The following is a 23545-nucleotide window of genomic DNA, read 5'->3' as shown; positions in this document are numbered from 1 at the left end:
TGAGCAGTTTGGCTTTATTTCCTGGAGTATGGACTGGTTTGATCTTCTTGCAGTCCAAGGCACTTTCAGAATTTTCCTCCAGCACCACAGTTCAAAAGCATCTATCTTCCTTCGCTCAGCCTTCCTTAGGGTCCAGCTCTCGCAGCCATAGGTTACTACAGGGAATACCATTGCTTTAACTATGCAGACCTATGTTGTCAGTGTGATGTCTCTGCTCTTAACTATTTTATCAAGATTTGTCATTGCTGTCCTCCCAAGAAGTAAATGTCTTCTGATTTCCTGGCTGCAGTCAGCGTCTGCGGTAATCTTTGCGCCTAGAAAGACAAAGTCTGTCACTGCCTCCACGTTTTCTCCCTCTATTCACCAGTTATCAATCAAGCTGGTTGCCATAAGCTTGGGTTTTTTTTAGGTTTAACTGCAACCCAGCTTTTGCACTTTCTTCTTTCACCTTCGTCATGAGGTTCCTCAGCTCCTCCTCGCTTTCAGCCATCAAAGTGGTATCATCTGCATATCTGAGATTGTTAATGTTTCTTCCAGCGATTTTAACTCCAGCCTTGGCTTGATCAAGCCCAGCACGTCGCATGATGTATTCTGCATACAGGTGGAATAGGTAGGGCGAGAGTATACAACCCTGCCATACTCCTTTCCCAATCTTAAACCAGTCCATTGTTCCATGGCCTGTTCTTACCGTTGCTACTTGGTCATTATACAGATTCCTCAGGAGGCAGACTTGGGGCTGAACTACATTCCGCCCGCCATCACAATGAATTCAGTGTCCCGTCGGGTTAAATGCTCTCACATTAAAATGTGATTATTCACACTCACCCATTTTCCCCATTGCAGTGCTTCATTGAATGCACAAGCTCGGTTCACACTCGAGCGCTGTGCTATTTTCCTGCGCGTGCTTGTCTGATCTCAGATGCTAAGTGGGGTCGCCCCCGGTCAGTAGTTGGATGGGCCTGGGAATCAGGCTTCCTGCACTGAGCAGGGGGTTGTTCTTTCCCTTCAAATGAGACTAAGGTTTACCCCCTCCTATCCCCCACTCCTGGTTTTTTTTAAAAAAAATAAGGCGTTATCCTTGCAGAATCGGGGCTTCTCCGCGATGTTTTTTTTCACAAAACATCACAGCTTCACAGCTTCAAATCTTCGAAGATCATGCCTAAATTAGAAAAAGAAAACATTGCAGAGAAGCCCCGATTCTGCGATAACGCCTTAATTTTTATTTTTTATTTTTAAACAGGAGGGGGGGACAGGAGGAGGTAACACTTAATCTCATTTGAAGGGATAGAATAACTCCCTGCTCAGTGCAGAAAGCCTGATTCTCAGGCGGTCGCCCATCCAACTATTGACCAGGGCTGATCCCACTTAGCTTCTGAGATCAGACAAGCGTGCGCACATCCAGCCCTTTGCTTGTTGCTGAGGAAACAGGGGCTGCTGAGGAAGCTATGTAATCAGTAGCTGGAAGAAGACATGGGGCCGTCGAGAGCTGTGATTGGACAGGAGGGAAATACAAACACCGCTGTATATGGACAGGTGGGGGAAGGGACTACAACCGGATATGGTAGCGAAGGTGGAAAATCAGAGCACATTAAGGGGAAATACCGAGATGTTAGGATATTGAAAGTGGGAGCACGGAAGTGGGACATTCCGGTTCCAATTCGGGGTGGGTACTGCGTAGTGTGAAAGGCGGGCGGTGAAACCTCATTGGAAACAAAAAAAGGCAGTAAGTGTAGAACCAGCCAAGATAATTTTTTTCACAGCTGCCACACACTGGGTTGACATTTTCATAGAATCACAGAATCATAGAACAGTAGGGTTGGAAGGGGGCTATAAGACCATCATGTCCTACCCCCTGCTCAATGTTAGAATCTAAGTCAAAGCATCCCTGACAGATGGCTGTCCAGCTTCATCTTGAATGCCTCCAGTGTGGGAGAGCCCACCACCTCCCTAGGTAATTGGTTCTATTGTCATATTACTCTAACACTCAGGAAGTTTTTCCTGATGTTCAGCCGGAATCTGGCTTCCTGTAACTTGAGCCCATTATTCCGTGTCCTGCACTCTGGGACGATCAAGAAGAGATCCTGGCCTTCCTCTCTGTGACAAACGTGAAGTACTTGAAGAGCACTATCCTATCTCCCCTCAGTCTTCTCAAGGCTAAACATGCCAGTTCTTTCAGTCTCTCCTCATAGGGCTTTGTTTCCAGTCCCCTGATCATCTTCGTTGCCCTCCTCTGAATCCTGTCAAGTTTGTCTGCATCCTTCTTAAAGTGTGGTGCCCAGAACTGGACATAGTACTCAAGGTGAAGCCTAACCAGTGCTGAGTAGAGGGGAACTAGCACTTCATGAGATTTGAAAGCTATACTTCTATTGATGCAGCCCAAAATAGCATTTGCCTTTTTTGCAGCCATATCACATTGTTGGCTCATATTCAACTTGTGATGGACAACAATTCCAAGATCCTTCTCGCTTGCAGTGTTGTTGAGCCACGTATCCCCCATCTTGTAACTGTGCATTTGGTTTCTTTTTCCGAGGTGCAGAACTTGGCATTTGTCCCTATTAAATGCCATTCTGGTGTTTTCTGCCCAGCGTTCCAGTCTATCAAGATCACTTTGAATTTTGTTTCTGTCTTCCAAGGTATTAGCTATCCCGCCCAATTTTGTGTCATCTGCAAATTTGATCAGCATTCCCTGCACCTCCTCCTCCAAGTCATTAATACAAATGTTGAAGAGCACTGGGCCCAGGACTGAGCCCTGCAGTACCCCATCGTTACCTCTCCCCAGTTTGAGAAGGTCCCATTGATAAGCACTCTTTGAGTCCGATTCTGTAGCCAACTGTGGATCCACCGGATCGTTGTTTCATCTAGCCCACTTTGAGCTAGTTTGCTCATCAGGATATCATGGGGCACTTTGTCGAAAGCTTTGCTGAAGTCGAGGTATATGATGTCCACAGCATTCCCACAGTCCACAAGGGAGGTTCCCTGATCAAAAAAATGAGATCAGATTGTCTGGCAGGATTTGTTCTTGACAAATTCATGTTGGCTTCGAGTCATCACTGCATTGTTTTCAAGGTACATACTGATCGCTTTATAATCTGCTCCAGAATTTTCCTAGGGATTGAGGTCAGACTGACTGGTCTGTAGTTCCCAGGTTCCTCCTTTTTGCCCTTTTTGAAGATAGGGACAACATTACCTTCCTTCAATCATCTGGCACTTCACCCGTCCTCCATGATTGCTCAAAGATAATAGACAGTGGTTCTGTGAGTTCTTCTGCCAGTCCCTTTATTTCTCTAGGATGCAGTTCATCTGGCCCTGGTGATTTGAACTCATTCAAAGCAATTAGGTGTTCCTTGACCATATGCCTATCAATCTCAAGCTGCAATCCTGCCCCTTCAGCCTGTACCTCACCTTTGCCAGGGGGGTCATAGACCCTCTTTTGGGAGAAGACTGAGCCAAAGTAGGAATTGAGCACTTCTGCCTTTTCCTTGTCTTCTGTTATCATTTTGCCATCTTTATTTAATAGCTGAACCACCATTTCTTTCCTCTGTCTTTTACTATGCACATATCTGAAGAAAGCCTTTTTATTGCTTTTGGCATCCCTCGCTAACCTCAGCTCGTTCTCAGCTTTAGCCTTCCTGACACCATCCCTGCAATTCTGTGCTACCTGTCTGTACTCTTCCTTTGTTGCTTGGCCTTCCTTCCACTTCCTATATGTGTCCTTTTTTGTTTTCAGGTCATCTCTAAGCTTTTTGTGAAGCCACACTGGCTTCTTCTGTTGTCTTCCACCTTTTTTTTCTTGTTGGAATTGTTTGTAATTGTGCCTTGAGAATTTCCTTTTTTAAAAGCTCCCACCCATCTTGGACTCCTTTTCTTATTAGAACCGCTTGCCATAGGACCTTACCTATCATTGTTCTGAGTTTATTAAAATTGGCTTTCCTAAAATCCAAGGTATGTGTTTGGCTACACTTGGCTTTTGCTTCCGTGAGAACCAAGAACTCAAGTATAATATGGTCGCTTTCCCCCAGAGTTCCTGTAACTGCTACTTTACCCACTAAGTCATCTCTGTTGGTTAGGATCAAGTCATGGATAGCCAATCTTCTAGTTCCTTCCTCTACTTTCTGTGGGAGGAAGTTATCAGCAACACAAGTCAGAAATCTCTTGGAGGGGCCATGTTTTGCAGAATTTTGTCTCCCAACAAATATCAGGGAAATTGAAGTCCCCCATTACTACTACATCATGCTTCCTTGAAACATTGGCAGTTTGCTTTTCAAAATTTTCATCTTCGTTTCATCTCAAGTTTCATCCCTTGATTGGGTGGCCGGTAGTAGACTCTGACCACCAGGTTCCTTTTATTCTTTGCTCCATTTATTTTAACCCAGATGCTCATGATGGGGCTACCAAGTTCATCCTCCTGTATTTCTGTGCAGAGATATGTATTTTTTAACATATAGTGCAACTCCACCTCCCTTTCTCTTCCTTCTGTTCTTTTTGAACAAGTTATATCCTTCAATTGCTGTATTCCAGTCATGGGAGTCATCCCACCAAGTTTCAGTTACACCTATGAAGTCATAATTTCCCTCCTGTATTAAGAGTCAAGTTCGTTCTGTTTGTTTCCCATACTCTGGGCATTAGTATATAGACATTGCTATTAGAGCTGTTCTCTCTGTTGTGGTGCATTAGCCTTTGTCCAGTTTTACCCCCAGCTTTACGTCTCCCTCCCCCGTAGGATTCAGTTTAAAGCCCTCCTGATGAAGTTCTTCATGCTGTGGCCAAACACATTCTTCCCATCCTTTGTGAGGTGCAACCCGTCCCTTGCCAACAGCCCATCTTCCAGGAAGTATAGCCTGTGGTCCCAGAATCCAAATCTCTCTCGTCGGCACCACCTTCGTAGCCAGTCATTCACCCAGAGTATTTTTCATTCCCTTTCTATCCCTCTTCTAACTACTGGAAGGATGGATGAGAAAACTATCTGGGCCCCAAAGTTCTTGAGTTTCCTTCCCAAAGCTTCAAAGTCTGACGTGATCGCTTCGCAGCTCCGCTTGGCGGTATCATTTGTTCCCACATGGATGAGAAGAAAGGGATACCTGTCAGTGGGCTTTATGAGTGCAGGCAACCCTTCAGTCACATCTCTAATCTGTCCTCCTAGGAGACAGCATACCTGGCGAGTCCATGGGTCTTCGTGACATACTTGGGTTTCGATCCCATGCAGCAATGAGTCTCCCACAGCTACTACCCTTCTCTTCTTCTTGTTGTAGCCTTGGTTTCATCGCCTCTGCTTGACTGACCTTCAGCCTCTTGCTCAGTCTCCTGCAGTGTCCTCTGTAATTCTTCCTCTGCAGGCTGTCCTCTAGTCTCATCCTCAAGTACCTGAAAACGGTTCCATAGTTCCACTGCTTCCACTGGTGCAGAGTGGCTTCTAGTTCTTCTACTCCTAACTGTCGCCCTTTTCATCGAGCTGTCCACCACAACCCCAAGATCTCTTTCTTGGTCAGTCCCTGCTAGCTCAGATCTCATCAGCTAATATTTGGGCGCTGTCTGCCTGAGCGATCTACTCTGAGCTGGCTGCATTTGGAGGTTGTTATGGATAGATGACGGTGTGGCCATCCAGCAGCCACCCTGGAGCTTATCAGGGAAAACCCAGATTTCCTGAGACTGCTTAGAGTCCGATTTGTTTCCTTAAGTCGGGTTCTCCATGGTACAGTTGCTGTGTGCCCCAACCCCCGCATTGACCTCGGGTATGCTAGCCCTGCCCAGGGGTGTGCCCTTCACCATGAGCCACTCAAGGGGTGTTCCCTGTCCCTGAGTTTCCCAGCACAAACCAATTAGTGTCTACTCAGATGTAACTCCCATTGTGGTCAGTGAGGCTTAACATAACTCCCCCTCAACTGATATAACATATTTTAAAGCACTAATACTCAAAAGGCTGTAAAGCGCTTTTCTAAGGAAGTAAGGGGGGGAGAGAGAGAAAGACAGAGAGAGAAGGAGATTGTTCCTTCCCCCGTTTTCCAACACAAACCAATTAGTATCTACTCAGAAGTAACTCCCATTGTGGTCAATGAGAGTTGTCCCCTGAATGCAGGGGTGGGGGGCTGTCTTATTCTCAAAGGAGAAAGGGGTGGAGAGCCGGGGGGGGGGGTTCTTATTGGTGGAGCAGCCCCTGCCAGTCAGATGATGTTCACTCCACCCCCCACCCCCACCCCAAAGTATGGTCTGTGAAGCAACTTTTACTGGAGGGATACACTCGCTTGTGGAGCCCTGCCTAGAGCAAAGCCAGCTCTTTGAAAAACTGGCAGTTTCTTTGTCCACCAGTGCTGCATGATAGACTTTCACCCTGACCTGGTTCTCATAATGGGTAGTGAGTAGGCATGGCTAGTCGGGGCAGAGTGTGGATGACGATGCAAATTCAGATGTGCATGCAAATGTGAATATTTGACATCCAAACTGCATCCCTTTCAATGGACATCCCTGCCCACCTTCTGCTCCAAATGGTCAGCTACATGCAAACAGATCTGGATGAGGGAGCACTGGCCTAGTTGCCACAAAACAGGGGCATGTTCCCTCTCCCCTCATTGCAAACAGCTTCGTACTCTGTCACAAAGGGTGATGGCAAATCACTGAAAGGCAGGGGGGTACATTTCATGGAGGTTGTTGACGGACACCCCTCCCCCTGTTTGGTTCAGCGCTAGTTTCATCCCGGTTCCCTAACACTGTCTGTCACTTACTTCTTCCCAAGCTGGCGTGCCACGTCACAGTGCTTGAATCCCTCAAGGTTATAGAGCCTTTTGGCTAATCTCTTGGCAGCCTCACTGTCTGCCTTGCATCCATTGACGAGGGTGTCTGTGCTTCCCTGGTCAAGTTGTTCTGTGCTGCCCATATCGGAGTCCGAGTCAGAAAGAGCATCATTTATGTTGGCGTCACTGCAAGGATAAAACACACTTAAATAAGCAGGAGCTGAACTGGGTGGTGAAACAATCAAACACCTGGGAAGCCATACATTGGGACCCCCTCACCCCTCAATTAAAACATGCCATTTTTTTTTTCAAAGCACTTGGCTCCAGGTGCTCTGGACATTTTTTGGGGGGGGAGGGCAGAGTCACAAGGTTTCATTTGCAGGCAGTTCAAAGAGGTACATAGGAAAAGCTCCCACAGTGGAAATAATTCGCAGACACTTGTTTTTGACAGATGTTATATGGCAGGGCTGTCCAACCTTTTGGGACCCATGGGCACATTTGGGAATTTGAGAAACTGCTGTGGAAACCACCACAAAAGGGCCCCCATGGTGAATGTGGCTAGTCACATAATGGCTGCTGTGGGGGCCTGGCTAGTCAAAAGACAAGCAATTCACCCAAAAAACCAAGTACAAGCAGAGGAAGGGTTTCAGCTCCAAAGCCAATCCACATATTTGACCCCACAGAAGCACAACAAAATACCTATTTAAGGTTCCAATCCTATGCATGCTTACATGGAGCTCAGTGGGAATTATGTCTGAGTAGGCCTACATAGGATTCATCTGCTCATCCTATCCATGCACACACCTTTCTCCAGCCCCAAAGGAAAGGAAAATGCCCCTGACCTCAAACGGAAAGAAAACGTTTTCCCTATCTCAACCCCAGGCTCAGCCACTCGATTCCCCACCTGGTATTTCTACTTCTTCCTCTGCCATCAGAGCCCTCGTCTGGGAACTTGGGAAGTGCTCTGTCTGTGTGTGAGAGAGAGAAGGGGCAGGGAAGGGAGAGAGAGAGAGGAAGGCTGGAAGGAGGAAGAAACAGTGAGATAAAGGGGTGAGAGGGCGAGAAAGAGCGAGGCTAGGGACTGTGAGGGGGGAATAGTGAGAGAAAGAGCAAGGCTGGAGGCTGGGAGGGGGAGAACCAGCAAAGTAAAGAGGTGACAGGGAGAGAAATAGTGAGGGTGGAGGCTGGGGGGCAGGGACAGATAGCAAGGCAAAGGGGTAGAGGAGAGAGAACAAGAAAGGAAAGGGACTGGGAAGAGAAATAGCGAGCTTAGAGGCTGGGAGTGAAGAGGAAGGGAAAGGTCTGTATGGGCAGAAGAAGTTGGGTGGGGCCAGGAAGCAACTCTGTCCTTTGTGAGAGAAAAACTGTAGTTTGGTTCAGGCTGCAGCCGAAAAGACAGGCTGCCTTCTGCGTGTTCTAGAATGCATTATAAGCAAATAAAGAGGATGTGCTGGGATGTTGTAAGGCTGGAATGCTGTAAGCAGATAAGAAAACTGTGCTTTAAAGTTTTGTTCCCTGTATGTACGTACATGTTTCAACTGCAGTAGCCCCCACTAGCATGTCAGTATCTGATTGTCTGACAGCTGCGGCGCAGCAAGAAATGGCAAACTGTGTAACTTACAGCTTATCTGTACCAAGGGGTGGACCTCCTGGGTGTGCGCTTCACCCATGCTAGTATGCTGTGTTCAGAAAGGATCTTTTGATCAAGCAATCCACCCGTACTAGCATGCTCTGCTTAATAAACGCTTATAGTGTCAGAAGACCCCCAGCCGGCTGTGTTCCTTGGGAAGGTCTGAAAACTTTTTCCTCCTCACCTTCACTTCCTGCCCACCAAACAGCTGATCAGCAGCAGGTTCAGGAACAGGAAGGAGAACCTGGCCCCCTCATGTTTTTCAAGGTTTTATTAAAAGTAAATTTTTGAAGGAGACAGGGAGTGGAGAGGCTCATGGGTGTGATTGGAAGCCCCTGTCCTTTCATTTTAATAATCAAAACAGGATGCTTCCGTCCTATATTAAAATGTCTGATGAATACATCTGAATTCCACATATAGTCAATATTTGGAATACATGGGGCACGTTGTAAAAGCGCTGTAAATTCCACTGAGAGCAGCTTGCACAGCTTCACGGTGCATTTAGCCAAATCTCTATACATCAATTAAAATGATATATAACCTGTGATGCCCCAAGAGGCCTGCAACTGAGACCTATTCATACAGCTATTCTGGCTACAGATGCAAACTGCAGGACCAGTTTCACATGACTTCATCTTCACATACTAAATGCACATACACAGTATCAGCTGTAAATGGAGCACTCAAGTATAAATGGTCGCTTTCCCTTTAAAATGCATGACAGTGGCGACCAGAATTGATTAAGCTATTGCCTCCACATAGAGGAAAAGCATGTTTTTAGCCATGGTATGTATACCTACCTCAGTACAAAATGTAGTGTGAGAAGAAGTGCCTTTAGGATTCCATTAAGTTGTTCTATGCCTACTTTGAGATTAGCTGGTAGTAGTGCCTGCACGTGATTGACCTTGAGGCATTTCTAAACATGTCCTCCTTTCTGTGCAACCTCTTTAACAGCTCCTGGGATCTAACCTGGTTTCTTGCTCTGGATTCTCCACTGGCCTTCAGAGTACATGGCCAGTTTGCAAAAGTAAAAGTAAAATGAAAAGGTCCCCACCTCAGACAGCTTGCACCTAGCTTTAAGCAATGGAGGCATGTGGTCAAGTCAAGACGTACACTCTTGAAAGTCATCTCTTGAAACTAACATTTTTAAAACATTCAGGGCAGAACCTACAACCAGAGGAAGATGATTTTCTACCACTAAAAAAAGGGACTTTGCATTTTGAGGTTTCCATTCCCTCCAACCACTAGGTAAAACTACACAATTTGGCTTCAGTTGCCATTTTTTTCACTTAGTGCACCACCCTAAATTAATATCCAGCTTTGCTAATATAAAGACTCAAAACCATAAAGGGGAGAGGCAATGAATACTAGAATAAGCAGGAAAGAAACTGTTCTCCAAGTACCAAAGTTATTAATATATGACCAATGTGTTTTGGAACAAAATTTCTTCTTCAGATGCCATTCTTCTTCCCAGCAATATGCAAAGGTGAGCTCTTATGGCTTTCTCCTAAAGGAGATATCACCTTTGCTGCTTGCTGGTAAGAACAATTAGCCCTGAAGAAGGAATTTTGTTCCAAAATGTGTTGAGCATCAATAAATCAGTTTAGCGCTTCAGGCCCGGGGGGGGCCCGGGGGGGCTGTCTTGTGTGCCAAATTCTGGGGACACCAAAACACCCCCCAGAAGGTGGTAGCTCCTTTCCTATGCCGGCTGCCCTCCCATCTGTGCCACCCAGAGAGCGAGCTCGCCTACCCAATCTCTTTCTGGCTAGCACAGGAGATCTTCATAGCCAGCTCACCCAGAATGCCTTGTTTTAAGGAAGGGCCCCTCAAAGCATGGCATGGAGGGAGAGGCAGGCAGTGGGGAGAGGAAGGAAGAGGAGGAGGAGGATGGTGGCTGGAGAAGAGGTGGTCAGATCAGAGTGAGAAGTGGGGGTGGCGGTGGCTGAGGGTGGAGGAGAAGAGAGGGGCAACAGTGAAGGCATGTCCACCAAGGTGCCAGAATACTGTCTTGCCTAGTGTGCCAAAATACCTAAAGACAGGCCTGTGGCACTTTGAGAATCGTTTCTCTCCTGTTTATTCCTAACATAAAGACTGCCATATTTCTCTTTTCTTCTGCTCTCTGCCTACCTAGGAACCTGTGTGTTTCACCCAATATGAGAGACAGATCTGGATAACAGCCAGGCTTTATGTTCAGAAAATGGGGGGTCAGTCATGGCTTCTTTGTCCTAGAATCCTAGGTGACTGACAGCAGTGACCTAGCAGTGACTAATACATTCTGCAATCTCTATCTTGAGACTGGGTTTAAAACACTGACCTCATGGCCACAACATCTGGCCTAATTTTTGTACTTTTTTGTTTTTTCTCCTACCCCCTGCTTTTTGTGCCATCTAGTCTGATGGGCAGTTCTGGAGAACTCAAAAGCTTGCTTACTCTTTTACGATATTTAAGTTGGCTCTAATTAAGGTATTGCCCAACTGTGGATTTGGATTTTTTAAATCAATAGTTTTAAAAGAAAATATGAGGAAATCTGAGCAAGAACATGAAAACCCCATAACAACTTACATTGTTAATAGGAGCTTCACCACACAAGGCTAAAATCCAACATCCTTACCAGGGCTACTGCTTCTGGATTCTTTGAGGGATTAAGATAGGCTCCTTTACATGGGCTTTGAATCGGGAAATTCCTTTCTTGGCAAGTTCTATATGTTTCATTTTACAGCCACTAGATGGTGCTGTGCTTATAGCGGAACTGCGCAATTCCACACAGCCGATATATCAGATTAACGTTCCTTATCAAGTTATTTCTGATCTTTTTAAAAGCGGGATAAAGGTCAGAAAGCGTGTGAGATGCCCTGGAGGTTGACGACATCGTGTAAAGGACCTGCAAAGTTCCGTAAATGACCAATCCCGAGCATGCAAAAGCCTCACGTAGAAATGCTTTAGATCTCTTATTCTAATAGTGACAAAAAGAAAACCATTCATGTTCAAAGTTATCCAGGTTTCTTTTTCTTTCTCTAACTTTGTTTACATTTATGAGCAAGCTTGCTTGCTTATTTATTTATTTAAAATACTTTTGACCTGCCTCACAAGGACATTAACATATAATTAAAATTAAACACGCAGCAGCAGCAGCTAATAATTTTTAACACCAAATGCAGACTGAAATAAATGCATCATTGGGGGGGGTTTAAATGCCAGCAGTGATGAGGCCATATGTATTTTGCTGGGGAGGGAGTTCCAAAGGCCTGGGGCCACCACTGAGAAAACCCTGTCCCTTGTACCCACCAGCCTAATAGTTCTTGTTGGTGGGCCAGAGAGTAGGGCCTCCAGTGTTGATCTTAATGCTTGGGAAGGTGTAAGCAGTCCTTCAAATAACATGGTCCCAAACCATTTAAAGCTTTAAAGGCCAAAGCCAGCACCTTCAGTTGTGCCCAGAAAGAGGCCACCAATGTAAGCAATACAGAATAGGAGTAATATGATCTGAGTGCCTAGCTCCTAAAAGCTTTCTAAATACCACATTATGTACCAGTTGCAGTTTCCAAATCATCTTCAAGGACAGTCCCATGTAGAGCACATTACAATAATCTGGATGTAACCAAGGCATGCATTGCTGTGGCTAGATCTGCTTTCTCTTGATAGGACTCCTATATATAATACATATATATAACTGTTATATTCCAGGTTACTTTTAACTATTCACAATCTGAATGGACTCAAATAGTAGTCATATTTTCAGTCAATTTTTTGTTGCTATTACTGTTCAAATTCAAGGGTGTCTTTGCTAGTGGCACATCATCTTTGATACTAAAACCAGTCGTAGTTCATTTAGAAACCTGAACTTCTACCGTTCAACCTGTAAATCAGATAAGAAGCCCATGTATTAATAAGGAAGCCCAGTGATGGCCTCAAATCCGAAATCATGGAAGTCGATAGTGTGGAAACCCAATGGGTTGGTTCCAGATTTAATCATACTTAGAGTAGACTTACTGAAATCAATGGAAGTTAAGTTAGCCTGGCGTTAGCAGTTGTAATTTTTCCAACTTAATGCTTTGAATTGAACTATGGCATTGCCCACTGTTCCCCCACAGAGGCACACACCTGGATATACTCATCAACCACTCTCCCTTCCAGACATAACTAGCTAAAGAGACATCTGGGTAAACATGTACCTACACATGGAAGTGTCCCTTATCCTTAAGCACTGTCCCCCTATCATCAAACAACTCAAGAAATGTGTTTTACATATATTTCTGCATAAAGTACAGCTTGAATCTTTATATTATTTTATATCTACATATTACTTTATGCAGAAATATATGTAAAACTGAATTATCCCTGTGATTAACTGATAAATGACATTTTACTATTGAGGGATTTGGCAGAGCAAGGTTGAGTTTCAATGACCTTCGGCCCCAGCCAGAATGGCCAATGGTAACTGTAGCCCACCAATATCTCGAGGGCCACGGGTTCCCCATCCCTGTGGTAGAGAAGAAGAGTGTCCCTTGGTTAGTTGGGGGCAGTGATGGGATTCCCCACCATTGGGTTTCTCTCTCTCTCACCTAGTGGGGCAGAAATAAGACGGCCCTCTATGCTGAGGGGACACAGCCCTCTGTGGAGCGTTAAGGAGCTAGACCTTGGTGCCAGCAAGGAATTCTCTCCCAGTGTAAATACCAAATTTAAAGGAAAAATTTTCTTTAGGACTACAGTATGTGAGGAAAGGATTAGATTAACCACGCAGAAAGCTTCAACAGCTGGGCAGTATAGAAATGGAAGAAATCAATAAATAAATGCCCCCTGCCTCTCTGATGCAAACCCAATAATGATATTAAAAACCAGGTGATGCTATTTGCATTTCTTTTTTAAACTGGATGTTAAATGCAAAGACGCATTTAACTTGATGTCTAGTTTGGTCCTCATACAGTGAAGTGGTAGTTTCCTTGAAGCCATGAAGAAGTTTTACAGTGCTAAATGAACAGAAAGTGACAATGTTTTGAGAAGCGGATAGGGATGGACGAAAGGGACTTACCTCGTCCTGCAGCTTGCTTCGCGGTGGGGGGAAGGCACTTCGCTTCTCCCCCCGAAGTTCAGGAGAGGGGGGGGAGGCGCCCCGCCTCGCCCAGCCGAAATTCAGGCCGGGGGGGAGGCGCCCCATCCCTCGCCACCGAAATTCAGGCCGGGTAGGAGCGCCCCGTCTACCCGGCCGCGAAAAAAAAAGTATAAAAACAAACAAAACACACACACCCGTGATAGGCTACGTAGCGATTTACGTAGCCTATCACGGCTAGATTTCCAAAGTCAGCCATGATAGGCTATGTAAATCGTCACGTAGCCTATCACGGGTGACTTTGAAAAGAAAAAAAAAAGTGCGTACGCAAATGGCGGCTCCCATGGGGACCGCCATTTGCGTTCCTTATTTTGGCATGTGTAGTCTACGTAAAGATTTACGTAGACTACGGCAAAAATAAGGGCAACGCAAATAGCCCCGCCCACACAGAACTGCCGCCGGGACCCGCCGCCGAGAGGGACATTCGCCAAAGGTAAGTCCCATCCCGGGGGGGGCGGGGGGCGGAGAATTTCCCCAACACTTTCAGGGGGCCGAATGCGTCGGCACTCGGCCTCCCGAAGATTCATGGAGAACTTCTCCGCCAAGTTGCGCCAACCCTAGAAGTGGACCTTGTGGAAGCCCCTCCTGACACTGTGTGGAGATCACTGTGTGGAGATCACTGCTCCCATGCCTCTCCCATTAGCTCTGCCTGCCTCTCCTCTTCCCTCCTTGTCTCTCCCATAGTCAAAATGGACTGTAAATGCCTTAAGTCAGGGGCTGGTGGGGTTTTTTGGTTTGTGGGTTTTTGCTTGCTTATTGTGCTTTCTTAAGTACTGTGCCCTATGGCAGTATATAAAGAATTAGGCTTGCCAACCAGCTAATGTATTCAATTAATGCATTTAAGGAAAAGTTGATTAACTAGTATAAGATGGATTATTAATCAATTAAATATGAATATATTTGCATGTTACCAACAATTCAGTACAAGTGCATTTTAAAGATACTTATGGAAGAGTAAGATGACAATTTAATCAACAAAAGCTGCCAGGCAGTGTTAGAAGGAAACACCATCCTTAATATCGGAGAGATGGCCAATTACACTAGCCAAATAACCTCAAAAACTGTGCCATTTACTCATGGCCCCGCTGATTAAAAGCACCCTTACCCATCAAATTTAGCCTCCAACAATGAATCAACCAAGGCTTTCATTGACTAATCTACTGGCTTTTTAATTGGTTAATCTACCAATTGAGCCAATGAAAGCCAGCAGCTCTGTAAATACTGCTCCTGCTCCTACCACTGTTCCTACTACTGCTAATAAAGAATAATAATAAGGATAACAACAACATGCAATTTTAAAAAGTGATTCATTACTGGATTTGGGTTAAAATAGCTTATTTAATCAACTATGAATATGCAATTGATTGACAGCAATGGAACGAGCAAAACATTTTACCTGATTGAATTAATAAGCTTTGTGGCATCTTCTTCCGACCTCTCGACATGGCACCCATTTGGGATGTTTTTTAGAGATGGCCTGCTCAGCACATTTTCAGACCGGCTGCTGGTGATAGAGTGCTTTAGCGGGCTCCCAAAATCACCCTCCACAATCTTGGCTGTTGCCTCTCCCTGCTTTGCTGTTGCCATGGGCTCCAGAACCTCCTTCTGAGCGCTGAGTTTCTGTTCTAAGAGTTCAGAACTTTCTTTAGTTCTTTGCTGAATAAGAGGTGTGAGCGGCGCTTCAAAGCTAACACAGCTGTCTGTCTCATCTGTCAGCGAGAGCACATCCAAGGAGTCCAGACTGCTGTAGTATGTGCCCTTCATAAGGTCAGATTCCACAATTTTTTCAAAGGTAGAACTGAATCCATCCCTGATGTCCTTAAATGCAAAATCTTCCCTGTCATCATCACTGCAACTTAGCTTGGCTTCTGCAGCAGCAAAGCTGAAATGGAAGCGTATAACGGAGAAGTTACACTAATTGTATGTCATCCTTTTCTGACCTTTATGATATGATTGCTCCATTGTGACAGAAGAGTAGAGATGGAAAGCACAGAATACAGTCAAGCTTTTGCAGTGAAACTAACCCTAGAATCTGTTACTCACTTTTGCAATGATCTAGATTCTAGGGATGTACAAAAGTCACTTACCTTTTCACAGGGGTGATTCGTGGTAGCGGGGAGGCGCTCCGCACCTCCCCCTGAAATCCTAACCTGGCCGGCTCCGCTCCGCAGTAACTCCGCAGAGCCACTGGCCGGGTGCATTCACAGGCGTCTAGAGCCTGCGGACGCAAATGGCGGCAGCTATGGTGGCCGCCATTTGCGTTCATGTTTTTGGCCATGATAGGCTACGTAAATATTTACGTAGCCTATCACGGCGAAAGACAGGGGCGCAAATGGCGGCTGCTATGCCATTTGCGCCCTTGTTTTTTTACCGTGATAGGCTACGTAAATATTTACATAGCCTATCACGGCAAAAAAACCAGGAACGCAAATGGTGGCGCTACAGCGCGGCCGCCATTCACAAAGTACCACTAACAGCACCAGGTAAGTGCTCCATTTTGCACGCCTTTCGGGGGGGGGGCTTTGTTCCGCCACGGATTTCGGGGGGCCGAATGCACTGGCATTCGGCTTCACTGAGATCCGTGGCGGAATTCTCTGACATCCCTACTAGATTCGAACGCCAGAGGACAGGCACAGACGCATTCATCCTGGGGCTCTTGGTGGATCCTGGTCCACTTTCAAGTGGTTCCTGAGGCCATGGTGGAAACAGACAAAATGCCGAAGAGCCTGATTTTTCCTTATAAGCTTCCACTATGTGCTGAAAGGGCAATATGCTTTTTAGTGTAACTTTTAAAAATTAAACTTAAAAAGCAGTTTGCTTCTTCAGCAGTGCAAGTAGTGGAATGGAAATGTCAAAAACTGGAAGGATGATGGAAGTAGACAGAATCTGGTTCCAAAATGGGAAACATCTGGACATTGTTAAATTTCGTGCATGCAGTATAGCCCCTAGATACCTGTGACAATTACCATGAGTCTGGAATCCCCCCACGGATCCTGCACCCCAAAGTCCTGGGAGTGGCTCAGACCCCTTAATTGTGGGATCTGACTCAGCCTGCCACTGTCCAGGGACGTTTATTCACTCACTCAGTCACTCACTCACTCACTCACTCACGCCACAGCCCTTTGCATGCTTTGATAGAAAGCAAGTGCTACCACTCCCAGCATGCCCCAACCAGCCATGCTGGCTGGAGAGCACTGGGATTTGCAGGACCTTTTTCTGTCTAAGCATGGATAGGATTGCACCCTCGTTCACCCACTCATGTATTTATTACATTTCTATACTGCTCAATAGCTGAAGCTTTCTGGGCAGTTCACAAAGCAAAACTTAAAACCATAAAACACAATAACATAATAAAACGTAATATAAAAGCCTTGCCTTGGAGTTCCTCTTGGAGAAGGCAGAGGACACAACCCAAGGCCACTTAATGACACCGCAGGGGATGGCCTCAAGTTCGAGTGTCAGCCCTTTAAATTAAAAGGGAGGCACAGTTTGAGCCAATGTCAGCTGTAAAAATATTGCTTTTGTGGACCCCAGGTCTAAGTCCAAGGTAAAGGGCGCCTTAAGGTGCTACAGAAAGCCATGCATGCTAGTCTAAATAAGCAATTAATACTGAACAGCAGTTTTGTTACCTTATCTGTTCTTCTGCATCCTCGGGATCAAGCAGCTGTGCAACATCTCGGGGTGATGGCAACTCTGCATTGCTGAGTGCCTCACTGAGTAGCAGCTTGTTTGTCACGAGCCTCCCTTCCAAAGCAACACTGCCCGTGGTTTGAATCTGGGCCCCTGCACCCTCCTGGTCATCAAAGTCTCTCCGTTTGCCAAGCTCAGGCTCTGCATGTAACCCATTTGTAAGCACCAGGCGGCCGCTGCTGCCATCCGTGGCACTTCCCATGGGTTCGCGCTGCCCCCTCCCCTCCTGCACGTCTGTCTCCCTCCATGGGTCTGTCACTGCTCCCTGTTGCCTGCTCGCATTGGCCGCCCAGTCATCCTCCAGGGTGCGGCTGCCCATTGCTCTGGGAGGCTCAGCATCGTTCTGGATGCTGGATATGCCTGGAGATTCTGCTGGCTCTGTTGGTCGCTTGCTCGTGGTAGAGGAGACTGTGGCTAGCTGCATGCTTGAGGTCAGTGGTTCATCATACTCTGCCAGTGACAGTGGCAATGAAATATTTCCATTCATGTTCTGTTGATTCTAGCTTGGCTTGTGTTGCTCTGCCTTCCCCTTAATTTGAACCCTGTGTTACCTGCAAAGAGAGAGAAGCAGAGAATCATCAGAATCTCAAATGGAATTTTTTTAATGGATGCTTATTAAATGACAGTCATGTTTATTAAAAGCTGGGTTCCCCAGCCAAAACCAAGGGGGCGTCTCCACATCCGATTTGCTGCGGCTGGTTGCGTTTGGAGGCCGTTCAGGGCACATGTGGGCTGCCATCCCACAGCCACCCCCGGAGCTTTGCACGGAAAAGCTGGATTTCCTGAGACTACTTAAGTCCGATTCTTTTCCTTAAGTCAGGTTCCTCATCCTATAGTTGCTGTGTGCCCCAACCCCCACATTTACTTTGGGTATGCTAGCCCTGCCCAGGGGCGTGCCTTTCACCGTGACCCTGGTCAAGGGGTATTTCCTGTCCCTGTCTTTCCTGTCCCTGTCTTTCCCAGCACAAACATATATGCATTTACTCAGAACTAACTCCCATTGTGGTCAATGTGGCTTGTTCCTGAAATGCACGCTCCCAAAGTTACTGAGATTCCCATGAATCGAAATAATGCATTTAGGAGCCTTAAAACTATGTCGAAGCGGCATGTCTTTGATGTCTCCTTCCTTGCTTTTTGGAAGTAATTAATTCCCAGCTTCGCTCCTTCACAACTTTGGGATTTTCTGCAGAGAGAAGGCTGCTTCTCTAATGTTTGCTTAGCTGTAAGGAAGGATGTGTGGGGGGGAGCCTCTTGCATTGGTTGATCAGCCCCTGCCAGTCTGATGACATTCACTTCAACTCCCCCACCCCACCCCACCCCACCCCACCCAGAAGTATGTTCCTGTGACGTGACTTAGAATGGTACAGTGCACTTGTTTGTGGAGCTCTGCACGGACCAAAGCCGCTTCCCTGAAAAATCCAGGTAATCCTATATTTGCTTCTCTTCCTGTTGTCATGGAGATTTTGCCCCCCCCCCCCGCAAGCCTAAGCTCAAGTAACTACCTTTCCACATGTCCTGCCCTGTTTGTTTTGCCTCTCTCTTTCCCTCCCCGCCCCCTGTTGTCTCCATAACTCCTTGGGACAGAAATCTAGATTTTTAAGTTACTTTGTAAAGTGACTTGTCCATTGATGGTATTATATAAATAATACATAATAATATATCCTGCCATTTTATCATGCCTTCAATACTTTCAGCAAAAACCCTTCTAGCACCTTGACTAACAAATGCATTATGGCATAAGCTTTCAGAGACTAGAGCCTACTTTATCAGATGGATGAAGTATTGTCCTCAGCTAGAAGGCATATGCATAGGTATAGAGGACAATGGGTTCAAATGGTCATGAAATATAAAATGTTTTACTTTTCCTGACCTCTGACCCCACTGTTTACATTTTTATCTATACCCCTGTATATATAACTGCGGACTGAAGACAACACTTCATGCATTTGATGAAGCAGACTCTAGTCCTCAAAAACATATGCCATAAGCACCCAGGGGAAAGCTCCTGGGCTCTTAGGGAGCCTTTTCCCACTGGGAATTGGCACTACAAGTCCCAGAATCCTCAGTGGGAAACTGTTGCTTCATGCATGCATCATTTCTGTTGAAAGGAAGGGCCCCCTGGGGTAGGAATGGTGCACAGAGCACATGTTTCCTGTCAGGGATTCTGAGACATGGCTCCAGTCCCAAGGCACTCTGCTGGCGCCGGGGGGCGGGGGGGCGCCGCCGCTGCCAGTGCTGCCTTACCCTGCCCCAAGATAATATTCTGGGCATTGAGGCAGGGGAAGGGGGAGACAGTAGTTGAGGCAGGTGCTCTGCAAGCTTTTGTCACTATTGCCATTGAACGTTCACAAAGCCCCCAACCTTTTCAGAGCTTTCCATTGGAACGTTCACAAAGGCTGGATCTATACTTACAGCTTTTTTTCGCTTCCAATGAAGTTTCACTGCCCACCTTTCACGCTACGCAGTACCCGCCTCAAATTGGAACCGGAATGTCCCACTTCCGTGCTCCCGCTTTCAGTACCCTAATATCCCAGTATTTCCCCTTAATGTGCTCTGATTTTCCACCTTCGCTACTGTATCCAGTTGTAGTCCCCTCCCCCGCCTGTCCATATACGGCGGTGTTTGTATTTCCCTCCTGTCCAATCACAGCTCTCGACGGCCCCATGTCTTCTTCCGGCTACTGATCACATAGCTTCCTCAGCAGCCTCCATTTCCTCAGCAACAAGCAAAGGGCTGGATGTGCGCATGCTTGTCTGATCTCGGAAGCTAAGTGGGGTCGGCCAGTAGTTGGATGGGCAACTGCCTGGGAATCAGGCTTCCTGCACTGAGCAGGAGGTTGTTCTATCCCTTCAAATGAGACTGAGGTTTACCCCCTCCTATCCCCCGCTCAGGATGTTTTTTTTAAAAAATTAAGGCATTATCCTCGCAGAATCGGGGCTTCTCTGCGATGTTTTTTTTTTTTCTAATTCAGGCATGATCTTCGAAGATTCGAAGTTGTGAAGCTTCACAGCTTCAAATCTTCGAAGATCATGCCTAAATTAGAAAAAAAAACATTGCGGAGAAGCCCTGATTCTGCGAGGGTAACGCCTTAATTTAAAAAAAAACATCCTGAGCAGGAGATAGGAAGGGGTAAAACAGTCTCATTTGAAGGGATAGAACAATCCCCTGCTCAGTGCAGGAAGCCTGATTCCCTGGCGGTTACCCATCCAACTACTGACTGGGGCCGACCCTGCTTAGCTTCCAAGATCAGACAAGCGCGCACAGGAAAACAGCAGGAAAACAGCACAGCGCTCAAGTGTGAACCGAGCTCGTGCATTCGATGAAGCACTGCAACAGGGAAAATGGGTGAGTGTGAATAATCACATTTTAATGCGAGAGCATTTAACCCGACAGGACACCAAATTCATTGAGATGGCGGGCGCAATGTAGATTGGCCCAAAGACTTGAGCCCATTCAGAATGAGTGATGGGATCTCAATGTCAGTTAAGAATAAAATAAATGCAAATATCTTTCACTCACTCGGCATCATATTTCTACTGTAATCAACAACATTGTTACAGCATATGACATGCTAACATACTCTAGACCAGGAGCACAGAACCTCCAGCCTGGGGGCAAAATCTGGCCTTACAGGGATTCCTAAAAGGCCCCTCCCCTCTCCCCCAACTGTAAATCGTTTGGTGGTTTCCTGCCTTTTGTACAGTTTTCCTCCCATTCTAAAAAGTTGAAATGCCATTCCCAAGGCTTAGTGACTGGCCGGAAGCACTTTAAGCTATAATAAGCTGGTATTTGGGGCTTTTTTTGCAAGTTTGGCCCCACCCCTTTTGCCTTTGGTTCTGTCCCCCCCCCCCGCCGCCTTCTGCCCACCCGCCACTGGAATGCAGCCCTGAGACCTTCTCCAAAATGGAATTTGGCCCTCGTTCTGAAAGAGGTTCTGCGCCCCTCCTCTAGACTGATGCAAGTAATACATTAACATTCAGAATATTAATACAGCAAATAGATACAAACAATGCAAAGCCTAAATGGGTGACCCTCTTGCTCGTGTCCTTCCTCTCCATCTGCTCCTTCCTCCTATCCTTGTGTTCTGTGATCTCTTGATTTACTTCCTGGCTCTCAGCAACCCAGTTTGCTCTTTTGTTGGAGTGAGCAAACGATGGTTTGTTCAACCCATGCTTTGCCTGCAAGTCAGGATTCTGGTTTGTAAGCAAATGATGTGTTTTTCTATTTCATAGAATCATGCTATTCTATGATTCTATGAAATAGAAAAACACATCATTTGCTTACAAATCGGAATCCTGACTTGCAGGCAAAGCATGGGTTGAACAAACCATCGTTTGCTCACTCCAACAAAACAGCAAACTGTTTTTTCTATGTCTTAAGTTACATTACAGTCTAAGCTGGGGAAGTCTTCGAGGCTGATAATACTGGCCTCACAGTTGAGGAAAACATCACAAGTCTGCTGAAACATATACTTCTGAGCCCAAAGGTCTTAGCAGGTGTTTGGATGATCGCAGGGGGAAAAGAAGTCATCGTGGCTTCTCCCCTGGCCCCTACGTGTGCCGTGTGTGTGCCCATCGTTTACATAATTACGTGCACTGCAGCGCAGGTTGGCATGCCGTGTGAACTTGACACACGGTGTGGCAGCGGTGGCTTCAAACCCACCCCACAACCCTTTCTGCACATTGTAGGTTGTAGGGTGGGTACAAACCTACCCCCACTGCACTGTACACCAGGTTTGCATTGCACGACACGCCAACCTGCGCTGCAGCATGGGTAATGATGTAAACAATGGGTGTGGGGGGGCAGGGGGAGTAAGTCACGATGGCGTCTCTTCTCCCTTGCCCCCCACATGATCATCTGAACCGGGACTAAGTTTGGCAATATCAGTAGTCAAAAGCACCACCTTTCCAGACTTATGGATGTCTTCAAGAGGAGGTGCTGGGTGTCCTTTCATGTTCACTTTGCCCTTTGACAGAACCTCTGGCAGCCAGCCTGTTAGTCTTTGCTCTTCATTAAAGGGCCACAAGCATCTTTGTTGTTTCTGACCTTATAGGAACCGCTCCAACCACTTCTGGATCGCCAGCAGCTGTAGGGAGCCTTAGCCCCTATATTCTCAAACTGGAAATAGTTTCATATACTCTGAGGCAGGGAACAGCAGGCACAGCCCAAGTATTCTTCCCCCGTTTTTTATTCATTTGATGCAGTCAAAGTGAATCACTCTTGAGTCCCACTGATTTCAGTGGGAGAGATTTAACACATATTTAACTAACTCTCTCACTTAAATCAATGGGACTTGAAAATGCTAACCTTTGGCTGGATTATGCCCAATATATTTAATCTCCAAGTAGCGCATTTGCCAGCTTATCCATAGTCCAGTAGATAGAGTTGTGCATGGATTAACATTCTGAGTCACCCATAGAAATGTGAGCCATAAACTCTCAGTATCGTCTGTGTAAAATGAAATCATTGTTGCCTTCTCCAGCTTTTTAATCTACTGCTATAGAATTTACTTGTATATTACAGAGCCAGTGTGGTGTAATGGCTGCAGTGTTGGACTGGGAGTCAGAAGATCCGGGTTCTAGTACCCACTCAGCCATGGAAGCTCACTGGGTGACTTTGGGCCAGTCACAGACTGTCAGCCCAACCCACCTCACAGGGTTGTTGTTATGAGGATAAAATGGAGGAGGAGGAGGATAATGTAAGCTGCCTTGGGTTCCTTGCAAGAGGAAAAAAGGCGGGGTATAAATGTAAGAAATAAATAAAATACACACCAAAAGGGATGGTTTTATTAAAATTACCAAAGAATCCATCCATCCCATTATCAAAAGAGATGTTTAATCTGTTTAAACATCAAAAGTCCTCCCCCCCCCATTTATTTTACCTACTGTTGTTTTACATATACACCCTGTGGTAAGCAGGGGGAGGGGGAGGTGATTGGCAAGGAAGTCCAGGACATGAACCAGATAGATAGATAGATAGATAGATAGATAGATAGATAGATAGATAGATTTTTCCTAAATAGCTGGGAATATGAAAAGCCTTGGGGACCATGGCTGGATTCAGAATATCATCTAGAACTTCATGTGGAGCTGTGTAGATGTCCACTTACAATGTCTTACATCACATACCTTTAAACAAATTAGTTTCCATTTATTCTTAACTCTCAGAAGCCTTAAAATTCAGAGGGGTAGCTTTGTTAGTCTGATGTAGCAAAAACAACAGAATGTTGTTGAACCTGAAAGACTAACAAACTTATTTGGATGACCTACGCTTTCATGGACTAAAGTCCATTTCGTCAGATGCATGAATTGTTATGCTAAGTTCTCTACACATGGGTGTAGAGAAGAAATATGTAAAATCATGCATCTGATGAAAACCGACTCTATGCCACAAGAC

At 45.9% G+C, this 23545-nt stretch overlaps 1 protein-coding gene across 1 annotated transcript in view; it reads right to left on the bottom strand.

The window, feature by feature from the left end:
• Nucleotides 1-17636, bottom strand: part of PSD2 (pleckstrin and Sec7 domain containing 2) — an 86558-nt gene extending 68922 nt beyond the window's left edge. Inside the window, exons 1-3 of the mRNA XM_084848167.1 lie at nt 17089-17636; nt 14856-15341; nt 6717-6911 (exon numbers count right to left, since the gene is read on the bottom strand). Coding sequence (XP_084704293.1) covers nt 6717-6911; nt 14856-15341; nt 17089-17636 — 1229 coding nt within the window. The remainder of the gene's footprint in view (nt 1-6716; nt 6912-14855; nt 15342-17088) is intronic.
• Nucleotides 17637-23545: the final 5909 nt, after the last annotated feature.

The sequence above is a fragment of the Heloderma suspectum genome, chromosome 4 (assembly GCF_057233095.1).
Source record: "Heloderma suspectum isolate Gila_16-S chromosome 4, 16-S_ref, whole genome shotgun sequence".
Lineage (NCBI taxonomy): Eukaryota > Metazoa > Chordata > Lepidosauria > Squamata > Helodermatidae > Heloderma > Heloderma suspectum.
The sequence above is the reverse complement of the archived record's forward strand: the minus strand, read 5'-3'. Positions and strand labels throughout refer to the sequence as shown.